The 27,192-nt window shown below is 37.1% G+C and overlaps 1 protein-coding gene across 9 annotated transcripts in view; it reads left to right on the forward strand.

Annotated features, from left to right (window-relative positions):
* Positions 1-26,734, forward strand: part of IL15 (interleukin 15) — a 55,923-nt gene extending 29,189 nt beyond the window's left edge. For 5 of the 9 annotated variants that reach the window (XM_069779717.1, XM_069779731.1, XM_069779700.1 and 2 more), the window contains exons 3-7: positions 15,632-15,741; positions 17,013-17,094; positions 17,585-17,626; positions 19,254-19,397; positions 19,981-26,734. In XM_069779717.1, coding sequence (XP_069635818.1) covers positions 15,632-15,741; positions 17,013-17,094; positions 17,585-17,626; positions 19,254-19,397; positions 19,981-20,094 — 492 coding nt within the window. In that variant the 3' untranslated portion in view covers positions 20,095-26,734. Of the gene's footprint in view, positions 1-15,631; positions 15,742-15,803; positions 15,875-17,012; positions 17,095-17,584; positions 17,627-19,253; positions 19,398-19,980 lie in introns of all 9 variants that reach the window. The other 4 variants (XR_011324091.1, XM_069779760.1, XM_069779744.1 and 1 more) reach the window with 4 other exon arrangements.
* Positions 26,735-27,192: the final 458 nt, after the last annotated feature.

The following is a 27,192-nucleotide window of genomic DNA, read 5'->3' on the forward strand; positions in this document are numbered from 1 at the left end:
TAAAAGCAGGTAGGAAATTTAGAAAATTGTACAACTGCCACATCACATCAGAGATGGTTAGGAGGAATGGGCAAATTTTTTTTTTCCAAAAATCTTCAAAACCATTCATATACTACTGAGATTCTGATATACAGTATGCTGTTATCAGGTCAGAATATGACTATTGAAGAAAATTTATACCAGACCCAAAGCATTGCTAGAAAACATCTAAATGGATCTCACAGCTCTATAAAAACTGCAAGGCTTTAGATTATTAAAGAGATGCATTAAGCTATTCTGCTTTGACTGGTGCATGAAGCAAAGTGCTTGGTTCTATTTCTGCTAAATTACATGGTTAAAATGTTATTGCATTCACCCTTTCTAAAAATAGAATTCAAACATACAAGAGTTGGCAATATCATACACAAAGAGTCTATTTCAGAGAGACACGTACCTTTATGAAGACTCTATGTAGGTTAACTTTGAGATTAAAAAAGACTTTAGTCAGTCAGTCCAGCATTCATTTTCTGTAAAACTTGAAACAAAAGCTTATCACACACTTATTTAATTTATATGGTAAAACTTGAAGAAAATACAGTCAAGATATTAAATTTGGTCTGATTTTTGGGAGACGTTTCCTTTGACAACTTTATCTCAGAAATACCCCCAGCCTTTAATAAAGGCTGGAATTTTTCAATGTAAAGTTTTTCAGGATGTGATGAAGCTTTTGGGGTCTAGTACCCTTGAATGACGAGAGAGACGTGATAAGAGTCTGCCCTTGCAATCCTGATTTATGAGGGGAATTGGCTTATTCCTGTAGCCAGAAACACAGCGTATACATATGTATTGGAGGAAGAGTGATGTGCAAGCTGGAGCTGACAAAGACCAGAGGGAGAAAGAGGAGAATTGAGGCCTGTTCTCAATAGTGAGCTCTGTATAAGAGGATGCTTCAGAGCTTAGCTGTGGGACAAAGCATCTTGGTTCTAGAGAAATTTGCTAAGGAAAACATATGTCAAGTTGCTGTATTTACATGATTCTTGTCTCAGTTTCAAGTGGAGGACTCTTGAAACATCTATGTTGTCTCTATAAGTCATTATCATGTAATGTAGTATAGAATACTTCTGATTACCAGCTTGAGGATGAAGGGGACCTTCTAGAGGTTTTGTTCAGCACCATGACTTCAGTGGTGCTGACAAATGTGAAAACAGCACCAGGAGCTAGAAGGTAATCTTCATAGACTGAACCTACCCCATGTTCTGGTGTGAATGTGATTTCCACCACATCTGTTCTGTAACTGAAGGGACACCTACCTTGATTAGTCAAAAATATTTTGGGAATGGAAAACAGTTGGGTCATCACTAGAGACATTGATTTTTTACACATTCCTTTTGCTGATGCCATCATTTCTCCCTGTAGGAGCCAGTAGTTTCAAATCAATCCGTTTACTTTCATTTCCTTACCAGGTAGAAGCAAGGAGCTGGGAGCTAGAGAGAATATAGGGAAACCCTAGAGAAGAGCTATGATGCACTGGCTCTGAATTCCCCATGGGCATAAACCCAGTTGAAAATTCTGCTATGGGTACCTGCTGTTACCATTTGCACTCTCTCTAGCTGATCAGAACATAAAGTGTAGCTCTCCTTTCTAGTATTCAAATTTATCTTGAGTTTTGAGAAAACAGTCTTCAGCAGTTGGATACCTATAATCCAAGCAGCTTTACTGGCTTTCCTACTCTCTTTTCTATTATTCCACACTCAAATACATGTGACTTGTGCATTGTACTCAAAACCCCCTATGCTACTAACATTTGTTATCTCAGTTAGGGGTTATCTAACAGTACCTGAACATATTATAAATGTATGGTGATACAATAGAAATGTCTAGAGCATATACACTACTGATAGATTCACTCTTCAAGTATCTATGGGACTTCTTTTTCCGAGGGAATGTTTGTGAAACATTTTCTCATGTTCTACTTTTGAAACAATTCCTTCTTTCTTCTGTCTTCCCTTTTTTTTTTTTTGAAGGACAAAACCCCCACATATCTCCTGCCCTCATGTAACTGAAAATACCTCTCAGATTCATAAGATTTTATGGATGCCTGTAGATTATTTTGCATAATTTAAATGACACATGAATATTTCAGGTCTCATTTTGAACTGTGTGCGATTTCAAGATACATGGGTCATACTGAGGACAAAGTAGTTTTCTAGTAGTTTTCACCCGGCTAAAGATGAATGACCTGACAATAATGCAAATTTATATGCTGTGCCTATGTGACAATTTTTAACAAGAAACTAATAGATAATTTGACTACCAGTGAGTAAGATGTGGTATTGAAAGTGAACTGACATATAAATGTCGAGAAGGCCAACTCAAGCTCTGTATTACACTTAGTAAAAGTGACTTTTCAACAATAAGGTGATCCAGCAAGATGGAGGGCTAGTACTGATCCTCTGTGCTTTCCAGTATCTGAAGGTTTTTGCCAATACCTTTCCTAACAGCTCAGTGCTCATACCATATTGAGTGTATGGTAGCATCCAAGAACTGGGACAGACTGGTTTATCTCAAAGGAATTTAAGACACCTGTTTTGTCCTGACTTAAATACCAGCAAACAAAAACCTGTCATTTAAATCATGGATCTTAATTTTGATTTCTGTTTATACTTCTAAAGAAAGGGTAATTTTCTCTAGTTCACATAACCACTAAAAATTCTTGCAAATGAAAGAAACCTTTACTTTAAATGTACTACTTAGTATTTCTAACCAGAAAAAAACATAAGGTGCCATATTTCTTAAGCAATTTTGTGAGTTATTGTCATGGTTTAACCCCAGCTGGCAGCTAAGCACCATGCAGCCACTCGCTCACTGTCCCCCCCACCCAGTGGCATGGGAGAGAGAATCAAAAAAAAGCAAAACTCATGGGTTGAGATAAAGACTGAAAGGAAGGAAAAAAAAAAGAATTGGAATATACAAAACAAGTGATGCACAATGCAATTGCTCACCACTCGATGCCCATCGACACTCAGTTAGTTCCTGAGCAGCGATCCGCGCCCCCCACCAGCCAACTCCCCCACCAGTTTATATACTGGGCATGAAATCCTTGACTTACTATAAACACTGCTTAGCAACAACTAAAAACGTAAGTGTGTTACCAACATTATTCTCAGACTATATCCAAAACATAACACTATACCAGCTACTAGAAAGAAAATTAACTCTATATCAGCCGAAATCAGGAAAGTTATACACTCAGATTCTTAACTGTTACAATGTTTTTATCCTATAAGATTGTGAGTGATGACTTTTTTGCTTGCTAGTTTGTTCTTTAATTTGCTTGCAACTTTTGTCAGTCTTCATTCCAAAGAAATGGGAATGGAAGTAACATGCTCAAAGAATATTTGAATCTTGTCTTGTATGAGTTAAATGTGAGTAGCTAAACTATTTCTGATACAGAAGAAAAAAAGAGCATTCTCAAAATAATAGGTTATTCTTCTTGCTCAGTATCCCTCAGATTTTCTGAATGACAGGGAAGCATCTTTGGAAGAAATATGGTAGGCATTTGAGTAGTATAAATGCCTCACTCTTACTGAAACCAATAGAATAAACTGATATTTATCATCCCCTCAGCTGACCACAAACTTTGGTCTATGGGATGCAACTTTGCTATGTGCCCTGAAGAATTCTATACTTTTGGCACCAAGGCAGGCATGTAATCTTGAAAGTATGGTACTTTGTCCCAGGTATTTAGAATTAGTAAAAGATAGCCCTTCCATGCATTTTTTTATTCATAGTTTGCAACTAAGAGAGAAGAAAGTTTGTTTTCTCTTTTTCAACTAGGTTGCTCAGTTTTGAAATAGCTATTGCCAACGATGAAAATGTTCTTATAGTGCCTGGTGAACTGAAACAAAAATAAATAGATTGAAATCACAAAGAAATGAAATACTTGTTTTCAGGAAAAGAGTAAATACCAGCATTTGTTCCATTGTAATGTCTGAAAACAACACGTATGTTTACTCAAGGTAGTGACATTGTGACTTTTAGAAAACTCAAGCTGACTTTAAAAATGCAAGATATGTTCCCTTAGGTTATACATGTTTGTAAAAGCAGTACTCTTTAGAAAATTACATTATGAAGAGGCCTCATTAATGTAACATTTTGCATTTTTAAATTACTTACCATCATATATAAACTTTAGAACTTAACATTGCCTGTCAAAATTTGAAACGTAAGCTGAAAAAAATATTTACATAGAAGAAACTGCTACATAAAATTCTAAAAAAATCCATTAAAAAGCACATATTTATCTATGCTGATAAACAGCAGGGAAAAATGGCTAGAGAATTTATAAACTTGAAATCACTAGCCCCAAATCTGACAAACTTTATATGCATTCTCCTTTGCTGGAGATTGGAGGATATATCAGGGTGGTATCAGCATGGTCTTCCCTTGGCATTCACAACTGGCTGGGGTTGGATACATCAGGCCTAGAGGACTTTTGCTTACAGTTAGCTCTGCTATTCCTAAATTCAGTGTGCTTCTCTAATTCATATCAGGGACGCGTACCTAATTTTTAACCTGTAAGGACAACAACCCTTTCTCATCTGCCTATTACATCTTACCCGTAAGGTACATACTACCTGGAGACCAGCAGGGGCTAATGAAGAGTCATTATGTGTGACATACTTCTTACAATAGGATTTTCTGCAGGCCTTTGAGTGTACAGAGGGTGTGTAAAGAAGCTTTAATGTAAAACAGGTTTTCAACAAGACGACCCCTGCATGGCTATTCTGATGCAAAACTGTTACTGGCTGCCTATACAGGTCTAAGACAAAGATCAGTAATGTCAGTCAGGCTCTGAAAGCAAAAGGTAGAAAACCCAGTGGGAAAAGAACAGGCACAGCAACTTGCAGGCTCAATATCCAAGTATAAAACAAATAATAGTATTAAATCTGACCTAATCAATTTGGAGGAAAGACTTTCTGAGGTGGCATACAGCAGGGGTACTGTAGAGTGGCAGGAATGCATAAGTCGCTTCAGAAAAAATCAAACAGATGTAAAATTTTGAAAAAAAAAAAAAAGAAGAAAGTTTGTTTTCTGAGACTGAAATGCTGTTGGACCTGTTCTTGCAGGAGTGTTGAAAACTTCTAGGTGTGTGCTCTCAGGAGGAGGAGTCTAGTTCAGTAGTTCAGAAGTTCAACTTCTGAAGCAGAGAGTTGGAACAAAAATCAGTGAGCTCAATTAGACATACAGAAGTTCCTGGTTTTAGGGAAGGAAAGTGTAAAATTCTTCAGCATACACATTTCAGCCATACTCTCTGCTATGCTGATTATCCAGTTTGCAGGTCTTATGGAGAGGGCACCAGGAACATTGGTGAAAGAGTCTATTGCACTATCTTGATTCTTAGAATGAGTGTTTGCATTGATGACAACTCTGGTTTTGGTTTGGGAGTTGCTGTAATCTTTGGAAGTAGCAAGAGTGTGCTGGTGTGTTCATTCTGACCTGACATAGGTGTAACACAACCTCATTTTGTTATGATTTTGTTCCCATGTGGAAATAGGCACCCAATGTTATCAGTTAAGTTTTCAAATAAAAACCAAAGAGGAATGCTTACATGGACAGAGTCAGCTGGTTCCTTGGCCTCTTGAGGTCCCACACTGAAATGCCCAGAGATTTATTATTAATAGCCTGAATCCTAGAGAATGCAGTCATAAGACTTTGGTATAAAGCTAAGTCTTAAGGTCTTCAAACATTTAGTCAGGGAAGTTTCAGAAGCCAGGTAGCAGCTTGGGACTCCTCTGTAATAATTCATGTGAATTTTCCTTACTGCTTTCATTTCAGTTGCATTCTGCCACATGTCTCTATGTGCACTATGCATGATGCCTGTTTTGGCTTTAAGACCAAAAGGTGCCAGGCTGTATGTGAATGGCCATATTTTTGGTGACTTCTAAATTTGATTCTACCTTTACCAACCCTGTGGACCTTACATGGCATTTGGGTGAATATCTGCCAAAACCAAACTTTGTTAGCTGTTCTTAGAAAGACAACGAAGTAAATTGGTTTGCAATCTTGTGCTTCCATTCAGGACAAATAGATACCTTCCTTTGGTGGCAAGCAAGTAGTAAGCAGTCCTGGTGGGAGAGCAAAGAAAAGCCTATATAAGACAGCAGGGCTATATTGCCTTCAGCAAACCGAGTATTGTTCAGGCAAACAGTATGACACACAGTTATTAATATCTTTGGTAATTTATATAATTTTTTTTAAAAGAGAGACTATGATTGTGAGGCAGATAAAACACTGTATCAGCCCTTACTTAGAATGACATAGAACTAGTTTTTAGCTTTACTGTTCCAAAGTGATGAAAAAACTTGCTTGAAAAAAAGACTATGGGGAAATATTATCTTTAGCTTATCTTCCTCTTATGCCTTCCCACAAGGTAGATGTGGCACATTTACTAAACCAGTTACCTACAGCTGAATCAGGCATTTATTTCAGTGGGAGCTGCTGACATCAGCCTGTTTTGAAAATGAGACAATTTTTTTTTTAATTGATTTTTTTTTTTATTTATTATCACTTAATTACCATCATCAAAGTGAGTTGCTTTTGGCTTAACATCTTGTATGTTAAATCAATGAAGCAAGCAATGCCAGAACGCAGACCTGTAATTTTATCCAAGAGTTTACTCCTTTTCAATAATATTGTTCCACACAGCTTTATAACATAAAGGCACACAGGGATTTATTTGTGCTTTGCAGTATTGCCAATTATTTTATATACAACTGCTTTTAACATCCCTTGTGAAGTACTTTTTTCAATCTTTTTAAAAACACTTTTGTCTAAATGAATGTACTCACGAGTAGACTCATCTCACCCTGTCTGAAAGAAAATCTTAAGTTTTCTGGATGAGTGCTGTGCTGCACTGTTATGAACTATGACACCATTTATTCTTTTTTAAGAGCTACGGTAACAGAAACCAGCTTAATATAATTTAGTATTGCTTCAGCTCTCATTAGTTAGCACACACACAACCTCTTCCATTCCTCTATACATTCTGGGTTTGGCTGCCAGGAAATGAAGGAAAACCATCACCCATACAAACTGAAGAAACCTCAAATAATGACAACTACTGTACTGCACTCACCACTTGCATACATATAGAAAAAGTGGTTCAGTGTGCAATCTCGTAATTTGTTACATTCCACAAAAATACATTCAAAATTTACATGAAAGGGGGAGGCTTCTGTAGCACACACTAGAGCTTTTCTGATAATCAATTTTCTTGTAACCTAAGGCAAGAAACTAAGGATGATTGTTCAGTTGCTGTAAGTCTTACTGCATTGTTATTTATAAGTGATTTAGAATACTATAAAGCAGAAATAATTTCCTTTCCAAATTTGTTTGCCTTTCCTATGCAGAAATATGAAACAAATCAATAGCAGAGATATTTTGTTCTTCTTTCTTTGAATCCTGATACTAATTTTTTTCTGCCTATTGATCTGTTTACAATCTTTCTTTTGGAAGTTTGTGTGCTGGTTTCCTCGGCTGTTCAATAAACCTGTTTTTCCCAGGTTAACATTTTGGTCAAATTCTAAACAACTGTGGCAATGGAAATAACTTCATTGGTTTCAGTAAAGCTATGGCAATTGACACACATTAGGATTTCGTTCTGCGCTTTAAAGAAGAATAAAAGCACAAGAAGCTCTACACAAGCACTCTATTTTGAGTATTTCAAACTACATCCTGCCTGTTTACTTCAGGGTCCAGTAAATTCCAGTAAAACTATCACTGTAAAACAGGGTCACAGATTATAGTTTTCCTTTTTTTAACAAGCTCTGAAAATACTGCCTTACTTTACCGTTTTGAGAACTGTATTTGTTATTTTTAGTCTTCTATCTATTACAAGTGTGTTACAGACCTCTATTAGCATATCATATTATTCACAGTCTCTGAGCTGAGTATTTTGCTAAGACTGAGATATTAGTTGTCCAGCAGTTGCTCCTGTGATAACTATTTTATGGTCTCAGGACTTCCAACTTCTATGCATCAGTATGACATCCTTTATATTTTTTACTGCTTAAGTTTCTGTGTTTGGCATGGTTTTAGGTGTTATCCTACCACTAAACACACAAAAATTTTGTCCCCAATTGTATTTTTGTTCCCTGTTGGATATTTGTTGCCGTGGCATAGAAACATCACAAATAATATTTATAGGGAGCACCTAACAGCGTATATAGATCAGGACACATTTTGCTAAACAAACTTAAGTGCTGACTAGTTCTGGCTCTTTTTTTGTGTGTGTTTTATTAATGTCCTTTACATTTCAAATCTCCTGTGATTCAACTGCTTGCTAATCTGGGAGAGTATACTCTGAAAGGCCTTTTCACTAACTACTGCATATTGCATCCTGAGGGGGGTCATTTGGGGATAAATGGTCAAAGCTAACAATCTGTGCCTTAAAAATGAGGGTTTTTTTCTGTGTACTTCCTCAACTCATTAATTTTGCCACTACCAAAACTCGGGGCTTCTCCATTTATCAATCAGAGTGTTTGTCAAGAAAACCTAGCATTAATGTCATATATGCTTGTATCAGGACAACATTAAGTGGATCTGTCATAATTTACTAAGTGATTGATACCTTGAAAAGACTGACATTACATGGAAGGATGTAAAAAGAAAGAAGCATGTATTAGCTTTCTTTTCTGGCTGGATTTTGCCAACTGTCAAAAAAATGCTTAAGAGGGATCCTGAATTGACAGGCAAGGGGTAAGTCTAACCTATGGAGTAAGCAACATGTTTGATGTCCTGGTCTCTCAGTCATGTAAATAAGGGATCTGGCACCCCTATTTCAAGCAGAACCTTTAATGGAAGAGGCCTGTGGTGTCATGGAGTATGCATTGTTCTGAGACTGTGACCGACAAATTAGTGAAAGCAGACAGACTAAAAGGAAAGCTCTTAATTTATAATATTCATATTCAACTAATTAATATTTATCCCTAAATACTGCAGCACTTCTGTTGGGTTTCACTGCTACTGTGACTGTAAGGTTCTTTGGAAAGGTATAACATCATTCTTTGCACCAAGGAAAAACTTCCTCTCAGGCCTATAGCCAAGTATAGGACACATCTTCATAAGGCATGAGCCCCGGCCTCAAGCATGTTTTGCAAAAAAAGGTCAAAAGAAACATTTAACTTCTTACATTTCAAATTCTGATGTTTAAGGTATTGAGTGGAATAGCAATGATTCTATGACCTTTGGGCAAAATTTTCAAGCAGGCATTGCAAACTTTACTTTCTGGCATAAATGCCAATTAGCAAGAGCATACAGGAGAAGGAAGTCCTACTGGATGACTGTCAAAAGCAAATCATCAAGTATTTCAGCAAACAAAGAACACATAAGCTAAAGTGGAAGAGTTTCCTGCCATGCTGATTACTGAGAATACTCTTTTGAAGGTCAACAGTACTCACATAACAAGCAGAATAAGCTAGGTAGGATAGTACTCCACAGGAGAGTTGCCACTATACAATAAAAACAAGGAAAGCTATAGTTCTTGGGTGGAGGGGGGTGAAAGAGAAGTAATCAAATAGGAATAATATTTAAAGAATGCCCAATTTTAAAATGGCAACGGCAAAAAGGCTTTAGCCTGCCTAACTAGCTAAATACAAAAATTCGAAGAAAGCACTTTAGCTTTGTGAAATAAAGGCTTGAAGACGTAACAATCTAAGGCATGTTCTGGCTGTCATCCAGACAAGCATTCAAGCATGTGATTCAGTTTAACACTCAGTAATTCCACTGACTTCCTTTCTGGATCAGTAAGTACAAACTATACAGAAACGTGGAAATCTTGCTCTTTGCCTTCAAACCTTGAGAAGGAGAGCTGCTGGTAACACCTGGTAGAGCTTGAGGGCTAGTTTCCTAGGCTTCTATGCAAAGATGGGTAGGAAGGGAGAAGAACCACCAAAAAGGCTGTGGAATCATAACAGATTCAGGCACCATGATAGCAAAGACACAACTTTTTAACAGTTGCTGCATCGAATGGTGTTCAGAACAGAACTTAGCAGAGCTGTAAAATAAGTTTCTTCGATAGATGGGACTAGGCTGTAGAAACTGGAAAAGGATTTAAGTCCCTGGTACTAGATCCATTCATAGGAAAATACTACTTTCTGTTGATATTGGTAACACACAAATGAAATTACTCTCAAGATGTGTTTTAAGGGCTGCACCTACAGGCAGCATCTGCTACGGAGTTTCTTATTGTCTCAGAGTACAATAATGTGGCTGTCTGTTTTTATCTCTTAATTCTATCCTATCAGAATAAATACATTCTGACACTAATTCATATTCAGGGGGTTTTCTTGTTTGTTTGTTTGTTCCCTTTAAACTGTCTAGAGGAACTTAGGAATGAGAGAGCAGAGAGATCCATCGGTGAGTCTGCTCCTTTGACTTGCAGTGTTTTCCAGCATTTACTCCATAACAAGGCACTGAGAACATGTCTTTCCTCTAAAACTTACTCATGATCCATGAAAAATTGATTTCAAAATTACTTATTTAAGGGCTCAATACTGAAACATCTATCTAGTTCAGAAGTATTGCTTTCTTTATGGGCTCCATTCCTTTTTTAGTCACTTCCATTAGTTTATGAAATTTTTACTCTCCATGGCTTCTCTCCTGAAAAAAAAATAAATCTTAACACCCCCCTCTCCCCAACCGCTTCTTTTTTACAAGACTAGGATACAAATAGGAGAAACATCTGATTTTCTTCCTAACCTCATAGATTCTGACATTAAAAATGCTCTCTATGCTTCTGAGCATAGAGAAGGAGTTCAAATATTATGCACAATACACAACCTTAAATAGACACAGCACTCTAGTTGTGCAACTACTTGGCACTTTGTCCCCTTGAAAGGGATTACCCTAGCACAAGAGGACAGAACAATTAATTAGTGGAGCCAACAAAAAACAGTAGAACAAGAGCCACAGGATGAGATTTGATTGGGGGAAGAGCCAGCGTTCTCTAAAGGAGGCTATAATTATTGTGGCAAAGGAGACACTGAAGGAGAATTCCAGAGACAATACAAATGAATGGGTGCAGAGCTCAGCTCTGCACGATGTAGACAGTACTTGAATATGGATCTGAAAAAAACACTTTATGCCTGAAATGTTGCTCAATAAAACATCCAAGTACTAGAGAGGGCTGGAGGTGATGGTACGATTTTAGAGGGAAATTCGCAGCAGTAACAGAGAAAAGAAGAGAAGATTTACAGCCCTTGCACAAGAAGTCAAAGAGAAAGTGTTGAGGACACCTATCTGTAGAACAGGGCAGAAGTAGAGACTGACTAAAATAGGATAAATAATGTGCAAGAAGAGGTCTATTGCACTAGAGAATGAAGATGAGAAATGGGCAGAAACAAAACATTGTTTGGCAACAAATAACAGCAACACATTGTACACAGAAAAAAGGGAGGGAAACCAAGAAACCGAGGATGAACAAAAATGGAATACAGGTTGTTACAAGAGAGAATGTCTGAGGAGGATGATTTGCTTACAGGAGTAAGGAATGGAAGGACTAGTGACGCCCATCAGCACCACTGAGACTAGCCAGAAAGCCCAGAGGCAAAGGCAGAGAGGACTGATCAAGAAAAAAGCTGTGTGCTAGAGGTCAAGAAGTTAGGGAAAAATTGAGAATAACCAAAAATTAAGCAGGTTAGACTTTAGGTTTTTTGAGGGGTTGGGCGGGGGGGTTGCAAATAGTGAAAGATTCTTCAGACATTCCAGGATTCTGAAAGAACTGGACATAAAGTTCTGGCAGGGGAACATATTACTGAAGTATGAGCTGCCAGTGTGATACAGTCATGAAGAAAACACTGGCACTAGCCAGTTCCCTACTTCCCACGGAAGGTGAAAATATTAGCAACAGTTTCTAAATCCTTCATGAGATCTCAGTATGTTGTATGCTTCTGGTCACTTGTTTTCAAGAACAACAAGGCAGATGACGATTGCTAGGAAGATCACAGAAATGGAGGCAAGTGTCTTCAAGAGACTGCATTGTATAGTTGCAGTGGGTTGACCCCAGCTGTCAGCTAAGCTGCCACCCAGTCACTTGCTCACTCCCCGCCCCAGCCAGACAGGAGGGAGAACTGGAAGAGTAAAAGTGAGAAAAACTCAGGGATTGAGATAAAGACAGTTCAATAGTAAAGAAAAAGAAAAAAACCCAAGTAATGCAAAAGCAATCACTTGCCACCTCCCACCAGCAGACCAATGCCCAGCTAGTCTCCAAGGAACGGTTACCTTTGAAAAACTCCCGCCCTCCTTTAATGCTGAGTATGATGTTATATGGTATGATGTACCTGTTTGCTCAGTTTGGGTCAGCTCTCCTGGCCATGTCGCCTCTCAACCTCTTGTGCCCCGCCCCCCCCCCCCGCCAGCTCACTCACTGGTGGTGGTAGGGGAGAGCAGAGTGAGAGAAAGAGGGGGCCTTGCAAGCACTCTTCAGCAGTAGCTAAAACATTGGTAAGTTATGTAACTTAAATACTGTAATTTAATGTTGTAACTTAAATATTGTAGAGCTATGGATATTTTCTTTGGACTAAATTATAATTTCTGTGACAGCCAAAACAGCAAAATCAGCAACTGTTTCTGCCTTGTTAAAGAAAAGTTTTGTCATTTGCATATATGTTTGCTTCTTTAAAGACAAAACAGTACTACTGTGGCTTAGATTGGCTTAGATTTTACTCAGTGGTAACTGCTCTTTTAAGTGCTTCATTTTAACTTCATTATTAAAAAAACAGCATTCATTTTCCAAACAGATTATTGTGTATATCATAACTCTCAGTTGCATTTTGGAATAACATATATTCACTTACAAAGGATTTAATATGACCTTAACCTAGAGTTGGTACGTTGTCAGGACACAAGCTACAGATAAAAATAGGTATGTATTTAAATATGAGCTGCTCCCTTGTCCAAAGTTCAAGCTTCCATAAAACAGGGGTAAGTATCAGAGGCATAATGAAGACAGAGAGGAATTGGTTAATGATTAAACAGAGTAAGAAATGAAAAAGTGACACTGGCCAAAGAAAATTTTACATTACAACAAAATGTGTTCAAGGCAGGAGAATAATTTGTCAAAGCATGTAAGTGAGCTAACAATCCTGATGTTGTTGAATAATAGTTTGGATGAAATAATTAAGAAATTCAGGTAGGAAATGGTCCTGAATTGTTGAAAGGAATGTGTTTGGTGATCTTCTTGATGTTAAGAAGCTGTTTTTCTATAAACAAATGGAATACCCTTTAGAGTATGCATGTAGTATATTTTTTATATGTTTTACAATCAGTACAAGTTCTCTATTACTCCTAAAAACTAAGCTTTTGTTTTAAATTAGCAATGATTATTTCATTACAGTAAAACAGTTACCTACCATATTTAAGAAAACCAAAATCAAGACAACTACATTAATTATTAAGAACCCAGTGTTCTGTTGTCATCACAGTGAACAATTGTTAAAAAAAAAAAGGAAACAAATGACAAACTAATGATAACCCTTGCCCATTATTCATTAGGTACTATAATGTATTATTTTCCTCACCTTGAACACTTTGTTCTACAGCATAAATTTGACAATGCATTTGGACTGGAACTCCCTCTCAAATCAGCTTTTTAAGGCCCCATAATACTAATTATGAAACACAAAGCTGGTAAGTGCTTATGGACCCAACATAAGTCATTCATATTTTAATTTATAGCCACCTCCTCTCATTTGATAGAAACTGGCTTGTAAAATGATCAAAATGTTTACCTATTGTAAAATGTTTCTGATACATTTTAAGTAATTTTGTTAAAACAAGTTTTAAAAAATTTAAACATGGGATTAAAACATGTTTTCTTCAGCTGTATCCAACAAATCAGATTTTAAATGTCTCTAAATGTACTTTGAGTTTCCCCATAAGGCTACTTTTGAACTTCAATTAAATAAATCAAAAAAGCACAAAACCCTAAAATAGGATATTTTTTAAGGATTAGCAAATCAAATCAAAACAGTTAGTATGCAGATTTAAAAAAAACACAACAACAAAACACAACAAAAAACCCCAAACCAACACCATGACAAATTTCAGATCAAACAATATTAACTGTGGAAAGGTTACAGCCTTTCTGTCATACTATAACAAAATGATTTAGCTCTTTTGACCATAGCCAAGCAGTTAATATTTCTTTTCCATTACATTCTTGTATGTTTGGAAAATATATATTTATATATACTTAATATTTTGGTTTTAATACTCACATATTTTCAATTTGCATTTGTTGTGGAAACAGTAACAGATTGAGCCTTGGTTTTAGACATAATTTGGGTAACAATAACACAGCATGTTCCATACTGAAATAGTTCAGAAGATGGATGAGATATTATGTGCTCTGGCCTTACTGTAATTTAGATTATCTATTTATCATTCATTTACATACTTCTTATTTAACAGGTTTTGGACACACACAGGTGATAAAAGGGTCTGGCACTGCTTTCCATTATTGAGTGTGGAAATTTATGTAGTGATTAGATTATTATGCTATTTCAGCGCTCTCTGTGGGTTTTGGAAACAAAATACTTGCAATATATCTAAAACATTTTCTATTTAAGAGAGTAACAAATGTTTGTTACAAATACTCTTCAGAAGTCCCCTGTGACATGTAAGTATTACTCTTCTGGCTTTGCCAATTGGTGCTTTAATAAAGGTGACTTTCAGCAAGTAAGCTGCAAACCTAACAATGTATGGATTGATCTCCCATTTTGATATTTTTACCACTGCACAGTGCTAGCTCTTGTTTTATTATGTTCTCTGGTCCATTTTTAAATATTCACTTGTAATTTAGTATGTAAATAAACCACTGCTAAAGAAACATTGTTTGAATCAGTTAATATAAAAGTGTTGCACATATAATAAGAAATAAACCCTTGGATCAAAAGCACAGTTGCAGATAATTAACCTAGCTCTGTGAAGAAACCGTATCAGCTTAAATCAAAGGGCTTGTGACTTTGGAACAAAGGTTCCGAGGCTGTGCACAGTGAAACGTTTGCTGATGGTCAACGCACAGCTCACACCTCCTCCTTATTTCCAGTTGCCAGACTCCACTGACAGAGTTCTTAAATACATCACTTTCCACTATTAGATGTACATTGTGTAAATAGTATATTTAAGAATTATACATATAACTATAACATTTGATGTATTTGCTGCAGAGTTTCATATATAGGCAATCACAATATTGTAGTTAATGTTTTAGTTGTAGGTAATTCATAGAATTTGGGTGGCAAAAGGTAGCCAGGGGAAAGATCTCCAGGATGGAAAACAAAACAAAAGTTCTTTAATATTGTCCCTGCATTAAATTGCAGTCTGCATTATGAACAGATAAATAAATAGGGAGCCCAGGATGAGTTCAAATTTTGGCAGTGTGTCTTCAGCACCTGATTTTCCACCAACTGTTTTGTAAAGTGATTATATATTTCTGCAAGCTACAAATCAGTTGGTCTTTCAATCTACACACAACAGGTAGTCTTGTCTTGATTGGATGTCTTGTCAAATTGGTTAATTAAGTCAGTACTAAAGCAAAATTGTGTGAAATCAGATTGTGACAAGCTATCGTCTTGGTTGTGTCTTTCAGAAAACACATCTGAAAAGTATTTGTCTGCAATATCAGCTGTATCTTCTTCTGAACAGCCATTTCTTTTGCCTTTTAAAGAATGAGATGGGACTAATCATCTTCTTCCTATGGTAACTACAAAGTCAATGTTAATTAGACAGTAAATACAAACTATTTATTTTTACTATTACAGCTGTTGCGTGCCTCCAGTCACTTTAGAGAGTGGATCCTCTCCTGCCATGATATGCAGTTCCCCATTGCTTTGTAAGCCGTGGTCCCTTACTTTATTCTGTCTTTGACTAGGCTCAGTCTGGTCAAGAATGCATCTTGGCCCTAATCTCTGTGATAACCCTCAAATTGCTGAAATTGTTGCATTTAAAGACCTCCATCAATCGCCATATGTCTTTGCAATGAAAAAACTACCACATGTGAGCATTTTTAAATATGTATGCTGAATTATGTGTATGAGACGCCTCCTTCCATTCTCACTCCAGTTTCCTGTCTTAGAAAACTGGCCCTGCTTCTAGGGTCTACATGCCCCACTTGTTTTCTTCTTGTGCCCCTTCAGACTTTGCTAAGGTCTGACATTTCTTCTCCTCTCTCTCTCTCTCATTTCCCCTGGCAAAAACATGGCAAGTGTCTTCTGATTCTTGTTATAAACCAGTCTCTTTTTTGTTTCCCAAAAATCTTGTAATATTCGAGCCTTTGGTTAAGGATTAAATGTTTAACAACTGCTTGTTTTAAACCAACTTCCCAAAACAACTGGTCTGTCTTTCCCTACATTGTCATATATTATTTATAGTACAGCAGTACTGAAAGGCATCAAAATTAAAGATCCAAGTGGGGACACATTAAAACCGCAATTCACATTCCAAAAATCTTTCAAGGAGAAAGAAATCTTCCTTCCACCCTTTAGTGGTTCACTTTGAGTAAAATCTTATCCATAGCAGGAGGAAGCTTTCCTGTATGATGCAAAAAATTACATCTAAAATGACAAATATTTCTACAGGGCTTAAGGTAGAAAATCCACAGTAGCGGGGGTGGGTAGAAAATTTCAGTATAAGAGACTTTAAAATTGGTGATTTTTTTGTATACTTCAAAAGAATTGTAGCTATTTTACATTAGGTAGTTGAACCTTTCTCTTGCAATTACATGCTATAAAACCGGCTTTTTTAAAAAACACATTAAGTGTTTATACAGCGGGTGACTCTGAGACACAGTTTTTATGTATCTATATGATTTTATGATTTGTCAAATATACTTGCCCCACACATTTACCATATGTATATATACATACAAACAATGTATCTATAGTATCTTAATAATCTCTGACTTTTTTCAGCACAAACCTTATGTATGCCTGCTGTTTAGCCTAATGGTCACTGGTTTTCTTCTGTTCTAGTGCTTATGTACCAAAGACAGTAGCAGGTCATTGCAAGTGGGCAGAAGTTCTGAAAGATTTGGAGCAGATCAAGACATCCAAAGTAAGTTCATGAAAAAGTCAGCATTTCATATAATCATAGGAGCAGACATAATTAAATATTTAGCACTGTACTCAGCTAAGAAGTGTCAGTGACAGGGAGCAGGAAAAAGGATGGTGTTTGTATAATGCCGTTTCATGGGTGGAAGCAAAGCAATAGAAGGTTAAAGGGAATTAGAATTGACCAAATACTGTGGACTCTAGAATTAAACATTATTTTCTTTCTCACTTTTCCTAAGAAAAGTGGCAGTGGGCTTGGGAGTTAGGTCCTTTGGAGAAAGTATGGCGGGACTCGATTCTGATGGGTCCTCCTCATAGTGAAGCTCATCCTGTGGGTTACTAAGTGACTTTAAGATCCCCTGACTTGCTGGCTCCCAGTACCTGGATGGATTGGGCCTTTCAACTTGGACCTAATCCATGTCTTGCAGAGTTAGCTTTATTATCTCTAAATCCGTTAGTTAACATTCATAATTCTAACTCTTGTTTTCTTTTAGGACATTGATGTCAGTTTATATACTGCAAACACAGATGAGGGTGTAAGTAAACTTAAAATTTGACCGCAGCTGGTCTAATATGGTAGCTTCATTTCTTTACTAGCAACTTTCTCCTAAGGCAGCCTTGGTCTAATTTGAGAAAAGTTTCAAATCAAATAATTTGCCTTGGAAGGAACAGTTCTGTTAAAGTACTTATGATACATTATGTAAGCAGGTATTAATTTTATTGAATCACCTGCTATTAAAATTGATCAATTAAAACAGATGATCCAAAATGATCTTATCAAAGCAAACACTACTAAAATAATGTTGGTATTCGTTTGTAATTTGAGGGAGGAAAAAAGTGTCAAAGAAACTTCCAAAGACAATTATTTAACACCATGCATTATTTAATGGAATAAAATACCAGAGAAGTGGAATATGGAGAGTAACTGTCAGCATCTACCTGTGCATTTCTCTGCTTTTGCCACTCCTTAGTTTAGCAGCAAATACCTAGGTACTCTTAAGGATTTAGATTTCTAATAGTTGCAGATTATATTTTATCCTGCAAGGGATGAATTATGTTAATTTGTCAATATAATTCTTAATACAATCATAGAAACCTATGTAAAATATGATCATCTTAAATGCAGTTTCCATAAATTCATTCCTGAAGAGACTTTTTCATAATATGTTGCTGTGGACCTCAGTCTGCACTCCATGGGACACATGCATCCCACCAAGAAAATGAATCCAGCCAATACCCCACTCCTACCAGTCATCTTGGTATAGCCCAGGTGGAATTGGCTGGATTCATCGCTGCGGTAGTAGCCTTGCTTCTGAGACATTGCTTTCCTGACAACATAAACATTCACACAAAGGACTGTGCCAAACACAGATGATACATGAATCCTATACATAAAGAGTTAATGAAAGATTTCCTAGAAATGATGGACTGACTACCTCAGTGCAGAATAGTCTCAGCATGCACGCAGAATACAGCAATGTTGATGTATTCAGTGGATCTGGCAAGCCTGAGAAAGCACAGAGTCTGATGTGTCTGTACAGTTAGCCTTGTACATGACAGGAAAAAAGGTCACAAGACATGCACGTCCACATCCACACACATATTCTCTTAACTGAACTGAGCCAGAGAGGTTAATCCATTTTAATGGCTGATTTAATACCTCATAATGTCAGGAGGATTTTCTTGAAGCGGGACCGTCTGATATGAAAGTCAGACAACCTAGGACTTATTCTTGGCTTTATTGTTGACTTGATGGAGAAATTAGTACCTCTGCTTCTTTTACTTTAATTTGTGAAATACGGGCAATATCTACTTTCTCTTGTCCCCTACCTATTCTGAATTCAGATCTCTGAATGAAAGTGCTAGCACTACTAAGAATAATACTATTTTAATGCCACTATGTCTAATTATATCCCAAATTTCTATCCTAATTAATTATTTTCCTATGTTCTTCACTAAGACACTGTCTCACCTCATTTTAGCAAATTGGCTGGCCTTTATGTTGCTAGCTGTCACAGCCAAACTTTGCAGATATTTAAAAGTATTTGACAAGTAAGAAGAAATAGCCGGTAAATAAAAATCAGCCACTTCGTGGTAAATTATATCTTACATTCACTTATTCCTTTTTAATCGTAAAACTATTACAACTTCATTTTTTTTCAGAAAGAATGCCAAGAACCTGTAATAAGATGCTTTTTCTTAGAGACAGAAGTGATTCTTCAAGAATGTCTTATCAAAAATTGTAGTAAAACACAGGATGTATGGAACGTATGGAAAAATGGAAATGCAAGCTTAGAAAATAACAAGGTAAGTAACACCAACGGTCTGTGGAAAAAAGGCAAATCAAAAGTGTTTCTTCAGTAGCAGAAGTACCTCTTTTGTTATATAAAAGGTGGGATGGTACAGATGAAAGCAAATGGGATCCAGTAACCTGTACATACAACAATGAAAAAGCTACACATACAACAATGAAAACGCAGAATTTAGTGCTTTTCAGAAAAACACTTTCAGGATTCCCATCAAAGCAAATACTTCTGACTGTGCATGCATACTTGTGTCAGGGCATTTGAATGTTTATGCATAAATAACAGTTTATAACTTCAGTATCTAAAGTCAGGTATGCTCAGACACATACAGAAAAGTATCCTAATTTTCAAAAGGACAGCCAATTGCATCTTTCACTGAAGCGCTGTATCTTTGAAAGCTGATTCTACTTGGAAAGCAAGCCAGGAGCTGCATAGACCATAAGTACCATGGAAGCCTCCAGCAATGCTTTCTGTAGCCATTGACTGCATTAGAGTTATTCACAAAGACAGGACAAACAACGGTTAGTTCTCTATCAGAACAAATAGATCAGTACCCTGCTTTACTATTGCATTTTGTTTTTCAGTTGAATTCCAAAACATCAGCAAAATGCAAAGAATGTGAAGAGTATGAAGAAAAAAATTTTACAGAATTTATACAGAGTTTTGTAAAGGTTATACAGAAGGAATGCAAACACTGACCAAATGACACAAGCTGGGAACCAAGATTCTTCCACGAACATCCTCAGAGAAATTAGATTATCACCAACAATAAACTAGAAAGAACATCACTTACAATCCTACTTACATAACATAACATGTAAACAAAGAATAATAAAATCCCTGTAATTCACAATGTATTCATAACTGAATACATACAAATGATAATACTTAGGAAATATAAATGAAAGGAATTTAACAGTGTTTAAAGCTTCTTCTTGACTTAAAGTAAGTCTTTTGGTAAGTCCACCAGAAAAGAAATCCTGCCTAATTTACCAACCTTTCAACAAAATTCTCTAAGAAGATCTCAGGGTATCTGCAGTAGGAACCTCCTCATGAATATCAGTTCAGGGCTAACTGAATGGGGTTTCAGAGAAAAGCTCTTCTTTTATTATTATTCATATAAAATTATCATAACCTTTTAAAGCATTTGGCTATAGCTATTTTTGTTATCTGAAATCTATCCCTTTACCATCTGTGCTCCTAGAAGATTCTAGCTCATCTCTCACTTCTGTTGTTAGTCATGTCTGACAGTTTTCCTTGCAATTTTTTTTTCTTATTAACATTCCTTCAATGAACTAATGTCAAACCACAAGCTGAGGCCTATTTGTCTCAAAGGTCTATTGGCTACCTCTTAATATATTTATTTCTACTATGGTTTTCAGGTAAACCCAATTACTTCTTTTACCTAAGAATTTAAAGTCAAAAGTTAGAATATTTCTTTAAAGATTCTTCCTTACATTTTTTCCCTTTTGTACAATGGTAGCATAAGGGCATTAAAAATTACCTCCAGTCTTCTCAACAGAAGGTAATGCTGGTGCTTGGTTCCATTGTCCAATGACAGAACATGCTTTGTTACTTCATTTGCTACCTCTGATGCAGACACTACCTTACTCATTATGGTAATTACTACAGTTTCTTTAGCAATTACCAAAGATTTCAATCTAAATTTCAACCAAAGAAAAGTAGCGTAAATTTCATTCTCTGAATAAAGGAGGTGACCAAATCTCTTACACACACCACATCTCTTACACATTTCTTAGGTAGAAATCTTTCCTATGTAGGAGAGTTTGTAACTTTGGTCTCCTTTTGGGGCAAGAACTTTGAAGGCAGGAATCACTTTTGACCAGTTATTGGAAATCATGATAACTGTATTTCTAAGACTCAATGCCTCACCTGTCACCTGTTAGTTCTGAAATGTTGCATAGTCTTCTTTCAGCTCTTTCTAAAGTAACTGCTTTCTTCATGATTCATAACCATGTCATACCAACTGCTACCCATAAGGAATTCTTTCCTCCAGGCACCTCCATTTCTCCATCTTCATTTGCGTGCTGGTTTTGGCTGGGATAGAGTTACTTTTCTTCACAGTAGCTAGTATGGGGCTATGTTTTGGATTTGTGCTGGAAACAGTGTTGATAACACAGGGATGTTTTATCCCTGAGCAGTGCTCACACAGAGCCAACGGCTTGTCTGCTCCTCACCCCACCCCACCAGCGAACAGGCTGGGGGGGGCACAAGGAGTTGGGAGGGGACACAGCCGGGACAGCTGACCCCAACTGGGCAAAGGGATATTCCACACCATATGACGTCATGCTCAGCATATAAACTGGGGGAAGAAGAAGGAGGTGGGGGGACGTTTGGAGTGATGGAATTTGTCTTCCCAAGTAACCGTTAGGCGTGATGGACCCTGCTTTCCTGGAGATGGCTGAACACCTGCCTGCCGATGGGAAGTGGTGAATGAATTCCTTGGTTTGCTTTGCTTGTGTGTGCAGCTTTTGCTTTACCTATTAAACTGTCTTTATCTCAGCCCACGAGTTTTCTCACTTTTACTCCTCCCATTCTCTCCCCCATCCCACTGGGGAGGAGTGAGCGAGTGGCTGTGTGGGGCTTCGTTGCTGGCTGGGGTTAAACCACGACAGTTTGATAACTGGCTGAGTCATTCAACTGTCTGCTTACCAGGAAGGAAGTCTCAATCTCGTTATGGCAACAAATACACTGCCTGGTACTCTCTTACTGCTGGGTTACTCCCAACAGTCAATCTTCAGCACTCTTAGGAGCTGAATCTCCAGTAAACTGCAAGAGAAAGAACACAAATGTGAACACAGGGGATGTCATCTTCCAGGTGACGCATAGACTGATTGGTAAATTCATAAGTGCATTGATATCGGGATTAAATACTGGCAGAGGTATCACAGAAGAAATAAATTCTTTGCCACTGCAAAACATCAATGAAAGAAGTGTTTATGACATAGTTTGAAGTAAACTGGTCCTACATTCTAAATTTTTCCTTAAAACAATGGTATGCATTGAATATGATTTTCTCTTACCTGATGTCACATGCATAGGCAAAATAATACCAAGTTACAACTGTGGTCATTAATCAAAGAGATAAAGGAATTTTCCTTATTTCTAGCTTTGAGGGAGCTTGAGACACAGTCCAGCAGTATTCATGATGGGAGAAACAAAACAGCTCTTTTGCTCAGGTAGTTTTCTTTACCTTGGCCATTGTGAAAATCAGTTACCTGATTAATTTTATTCTGTTTTTCATTAAATCATTTACCAGTGGCAAGTATGTTAAATACTATGAATTTGTCTTTCCCAAATCATATCGCTAACTCTGTGGCCACTCAGCTTGCCACCCTGTTAGCCACTTCCTGTTGGATATTGGCCATATCTCTTTTATTTCATTTCACCTCTACCTGTTCCAGATGCATATTCTAGAACCAAAAAAGGCCTTTTGCTTATCTAGTTCTCCAGTATTTCTCCTGGGGTTTTCCTTTTTCCTGAGAGCTAAGCTGCCAGTTGAAAGCTTTACTACATCCTGAATCCTATGGTTATAAGAAGTGATCTGATCTGTATAAAGGATGGACTAAATTAAGACCAGGTTGGTATTCTTTTTTTTAGTGAGGGAATTCATACATATCCTGGAGGAAAAGATTCAATATGACTAAGACATGCATGAATCTGATCTGACTTGTTAGTACTGCAGGCAGAACAGTAAAAAACTAATTGAGGGTGCCTACTTTTGAAGTAAGCATCCCTAGGTTGAGGAAGGTATTTCTTCTACACAAGGTCTAGCAATTTGTGTGGCATTTACTATCTAATCTTTTCCAACTACTGTTGGTAAAAGCTAAGAGAGAGATTAATATTGTATTTTCTCCAATTAATCCAACTCAGTTTGGGACTAAGGTGACTCATAGCAGAGTGTTTCTATGTTCAGAAAGAAAAATAACTCTATGTTTTGACACCAGAAGAGAAGAATAATGCTCTTCCACAGAAGTTTTGGACTACATAATTCTGTGTCCCTGACTTTGCAATAATTTAAAATCTATTTTTCCTTTCCTTTCCCGGTATTCAGTTTTTGTATTTCTGTCTATATTTTAACAGGATAATGCAAGTAGCACTAGTGCAGATGATGTCTGACATCTGCCTTTTTGTTCTTTTATGAGACCCTGAAGATAAATATCGGTTGCTTATCAACGGAACATTGTGGCTCTGAATATTTGAGCACCTGTTGATCAGGTACTGTGCAGATAATTTCACAGGAGATGTCTGAAAGTCCTCACAGTTCAAAGTCAGTTCTGGATCAGCATTAGTATATTTATACAAGGACTATTAGCCACAATACCTCCCTCTTAAAACACATAAGAGAATTTAACCAATAATTTCTGCAGTCCAGATTTTCTTTTAAGCAGTCCATCTACGCTGCATGTTCAATAGGTTTCAGTTTCTGCAATGTCCAACTGTCTTTTACAATTACAGGGCACAGTACGAATTATCCATTTCATTTCCTTAGTAGACATTTGGACCTTAAAAGTAGCATCTGACAGTTTCCCCACAATTTTTTAACTCACTTCAATTTCTAAGGTTATACAGTGATTTAATTAAGCTAGTAATATGGCATTATCACTGTTGAGTACACTGAAGGAGTATTCTCCTCTGATACCCAAAGCAAGCTCTTACATCCTGAATGGCCCTTCTTAGGCATTTACTGATGCAGATGCACAAGTCTGTAATAATTAATCACAGCCCAGAGGTAATGGTCTATTTGTCCCTTCTTTAACCAGGGAGATGCTATTTTAATGGGCAAGATGCCTTCAGTGAGAAGCGAACAGCCATGGGAACCTTAAAAGCAAGCAAAGAGCAGGTTAACAGAGTGCTGCAGGTCTATAGCTGATGGTCTGTTTTGCCCAAGCAGAAACAAGTGACTCCTCATTTGACTTGAGTGATGGTATGAGTGGTTTCATCTTTTTCTCCATTAAAATCCCCTTTGAAGGGATTGATATAAGTGATCACTGATGCTAGTTCATTTGGAAATGAGAACTTTGTGAAAGCCAGAATCATTAATGGTAGTGGAAAAAGGCAAATTCTGAACTGTAGCTAGTTCTCTTATTGGGAGCTTCACTGGTTTTGGGAAAATATTAAAAAAAAGGGGGATTCTTTGCCTGTAGTGAAGTAGCTGGGGGCTCAGCAGCAATTTCAGATTATCCATCTTGTTCACATGGCTACGTGAGGAAAATAATAGTTAGAAACATACTTTAGGATGCATTCCAGCTCCATGTGGCAAAAGCTCAGAGAGACAATGAACATTTGAGTCAGTCAGCCCAATATACAGTGGTAACACTTACAAAGGAGGGCAAACAGTGTGTTTTGATTGATATATATATATAAATCAAAGCATTGTCTATAGCTAAAGCAGTGTTTCAACTTTTTCAACCAAGGGTCCAGATCCAAAGTTTAACAGAAACCAAGGAGGTGTCTACTTCTACTGTAGAAGCCAGTACAGTGTATGTTGTTGAAAGCAACATGAATGAAAGCAACAGCCTGCTCTTTCTTTGTTTTACCTGCTGCAGCTTTCTGAACAGGCCCAACAGAGTTTTCAACAGAGATTCAGGGTTTGGCTTTTTTTTTTGTAAGTCTAGTTCAGCACCTGAAAAATAGTGATATTGTTACATGCCTTAACAGAAAATCTCACTGAGTTACCATTGTCTGCATGTTTTGCCAGTTATATTTTTGAGTACCAAAGAACTGTTCCATTTTTCAGTACTTCTACCTCTAAGTAGGAATACTAGACATGCAGGTGCAGCAGACCATAGGGGTTCAAGTGGCTACACTGAAGCAACAATATTAACCTCCTATCACACCAGTTGATCAGTGAATGTTTCTGGAAGTATCATCTATTTTATAAAGCAAGGTAAAGGACATTTGTATTTACATAGAAAATTACTGCCCAGTAGGTTATGGCGTGCAGGTAAACTGACTATGACAGAGGCATGTTGCGAAGTAGCTCTCCTATGACACATAGCACTAGATAATCACATCACTACCCATTCCAAGTATGTAAATTGCATCTACAATGTTAGTCAACTCATTCGTCTAGACAGCTGCATCACAGGTACTGTGGTTCTACTGTCCACTAAACCCAAACTAAGTGCCCCATCATCCTTATGAATCTCTTTCTCTGCCTGCCATCCTTTCCTACTTTAATGTGGGCAGCACCACAACAGGATGGAGCTATTAATATTTTGTTGCATTTCTTACAGGAAGAATATGGAACAAATATATAGGAACAATATTATAATAAAATCATCTAAGATTAGCCTAGCTGTAATTATCAATAACTCCAATATCATAAGATTTGCTTTTCTCACAGTTATACTCAAAGGCGACTGAGCTGCCAACCTCTTCCTTGTAGTATTGGAAAGACAGGAAAAATGAAACATCCACTACAGGACTGAAAGAAAACAGGAGGAAGGAAAAAGAAGTGAGAGCCACCTTAAATAATATCAGTGAAATCAAAATTATTCCAACTCACTGTGAATCTACTGAATCAGTTCTTTCTAAGTAGCAGAATTTGGCAAGGGGCTGGATGGGATATGCCTGCAATTTCAAAGGTAAACAGTAAATTTCAAAGAGTATTTCCCACAACTGCAGTCAAATCATTCATGTCTTCCCCCTAACAGGCATCAAAGGGGGCTTTTGGAAAACTTTGGAAATTCCCATCCTGAGTCACTGAGCCAAGGTCATGATGGGATGTCTTGGCAGGAGGATAAAGAATGTGAGAATGAACTAGCAGCTGAGAACAAATGGATGAAGCAAAAGCAAGAGACACAAACTTCATTGTATCCTCAAGTCAGTATTGGTATTCTTGAGAATAGAAATAGTATTAATTTTTATCCAAAGTGGCCTTCACTTGCAGCTCATCTATATGAAGGTGTACCTTACTAACAATAGAAACAGCATTGCATACCAGAATTTCTGTACAACATCAGAAGACTGATCAACATGACACTAAACCATACTTAAAAGGAAACTATTCTGTAGTGTGTAAAGAGCTACACCTTCTCTAGAGGCAGAGAAAGAGCAATTAAACTTTGCTACTGTGCTCTCTATGGAATATTACATGCACTTAAGGAGGAAAAGAAAGCCATAAATGAGTAGGTTATGTATTTTGCAATAAGAAGATCAAATCAGCATCTCTAAGCTGTTTCCTTCCAACTATTTTCCTCCAAAACCTGGAAATGTTGGAGAATTCTCATCTCCTCATCAAAAGGCTTAATTAGGCCAATAATCAACACCTTAAAGACAGACATAAAGAAATAAAAATCTTCCAAAACCTCACCCTCTTCTGAATGCTTATTAAAGGTGGTATTTTCTTGGTCAAGTCAAGCTGATCAGGAATCAATTGGATTTGTAAAAATGGGGGAGAAGATGGGCAAATACAATAAAGAATGAAATATCTGTTTAAATGACTGGCTTATCTGTACCATGGCATAGGTTGATCACTACCTCTAAAAGTGAAAAAATAGGGGAAAAAGGAATGAAGTTAGAAAATAAACAGAAATCAGGGAGATTTCTGGGAAATTTCTTGAGAAATACCTAAGGCTAAAGAACCTTATTTTAACTTTAGCATACAAATGAATATCTTATCCTGGTTCTCTTCCTTCTGAGTCTGAATCAGATTTTCTCAGAGATGAGTGGTGACTAATTATTGGGTAAAAGCTTCAAAGTCTCAGCCAGATGGTGAATGGGGAGGGAAGCAGTTGAAGAAATGTCAGGAGTTATCTCATGTATGAGGC

The sequence above is a fragment of the Haliaeetus albicilla genome, chromosome 1 (genome assembly GCF_947461875.1).
Source record: "Haliaeetus albicilla chromosome 1, bHalAlb1.1, whole genome shotgun sequence".
In the NCBI taxonomy this organism is placed as follows: domain Eukaryota; kingdom Metazoa; phylum Chordata; class Aves; order Accipitriformes; family Accipitridae; genus Haliaeetus; species Haliaeetus albicilla.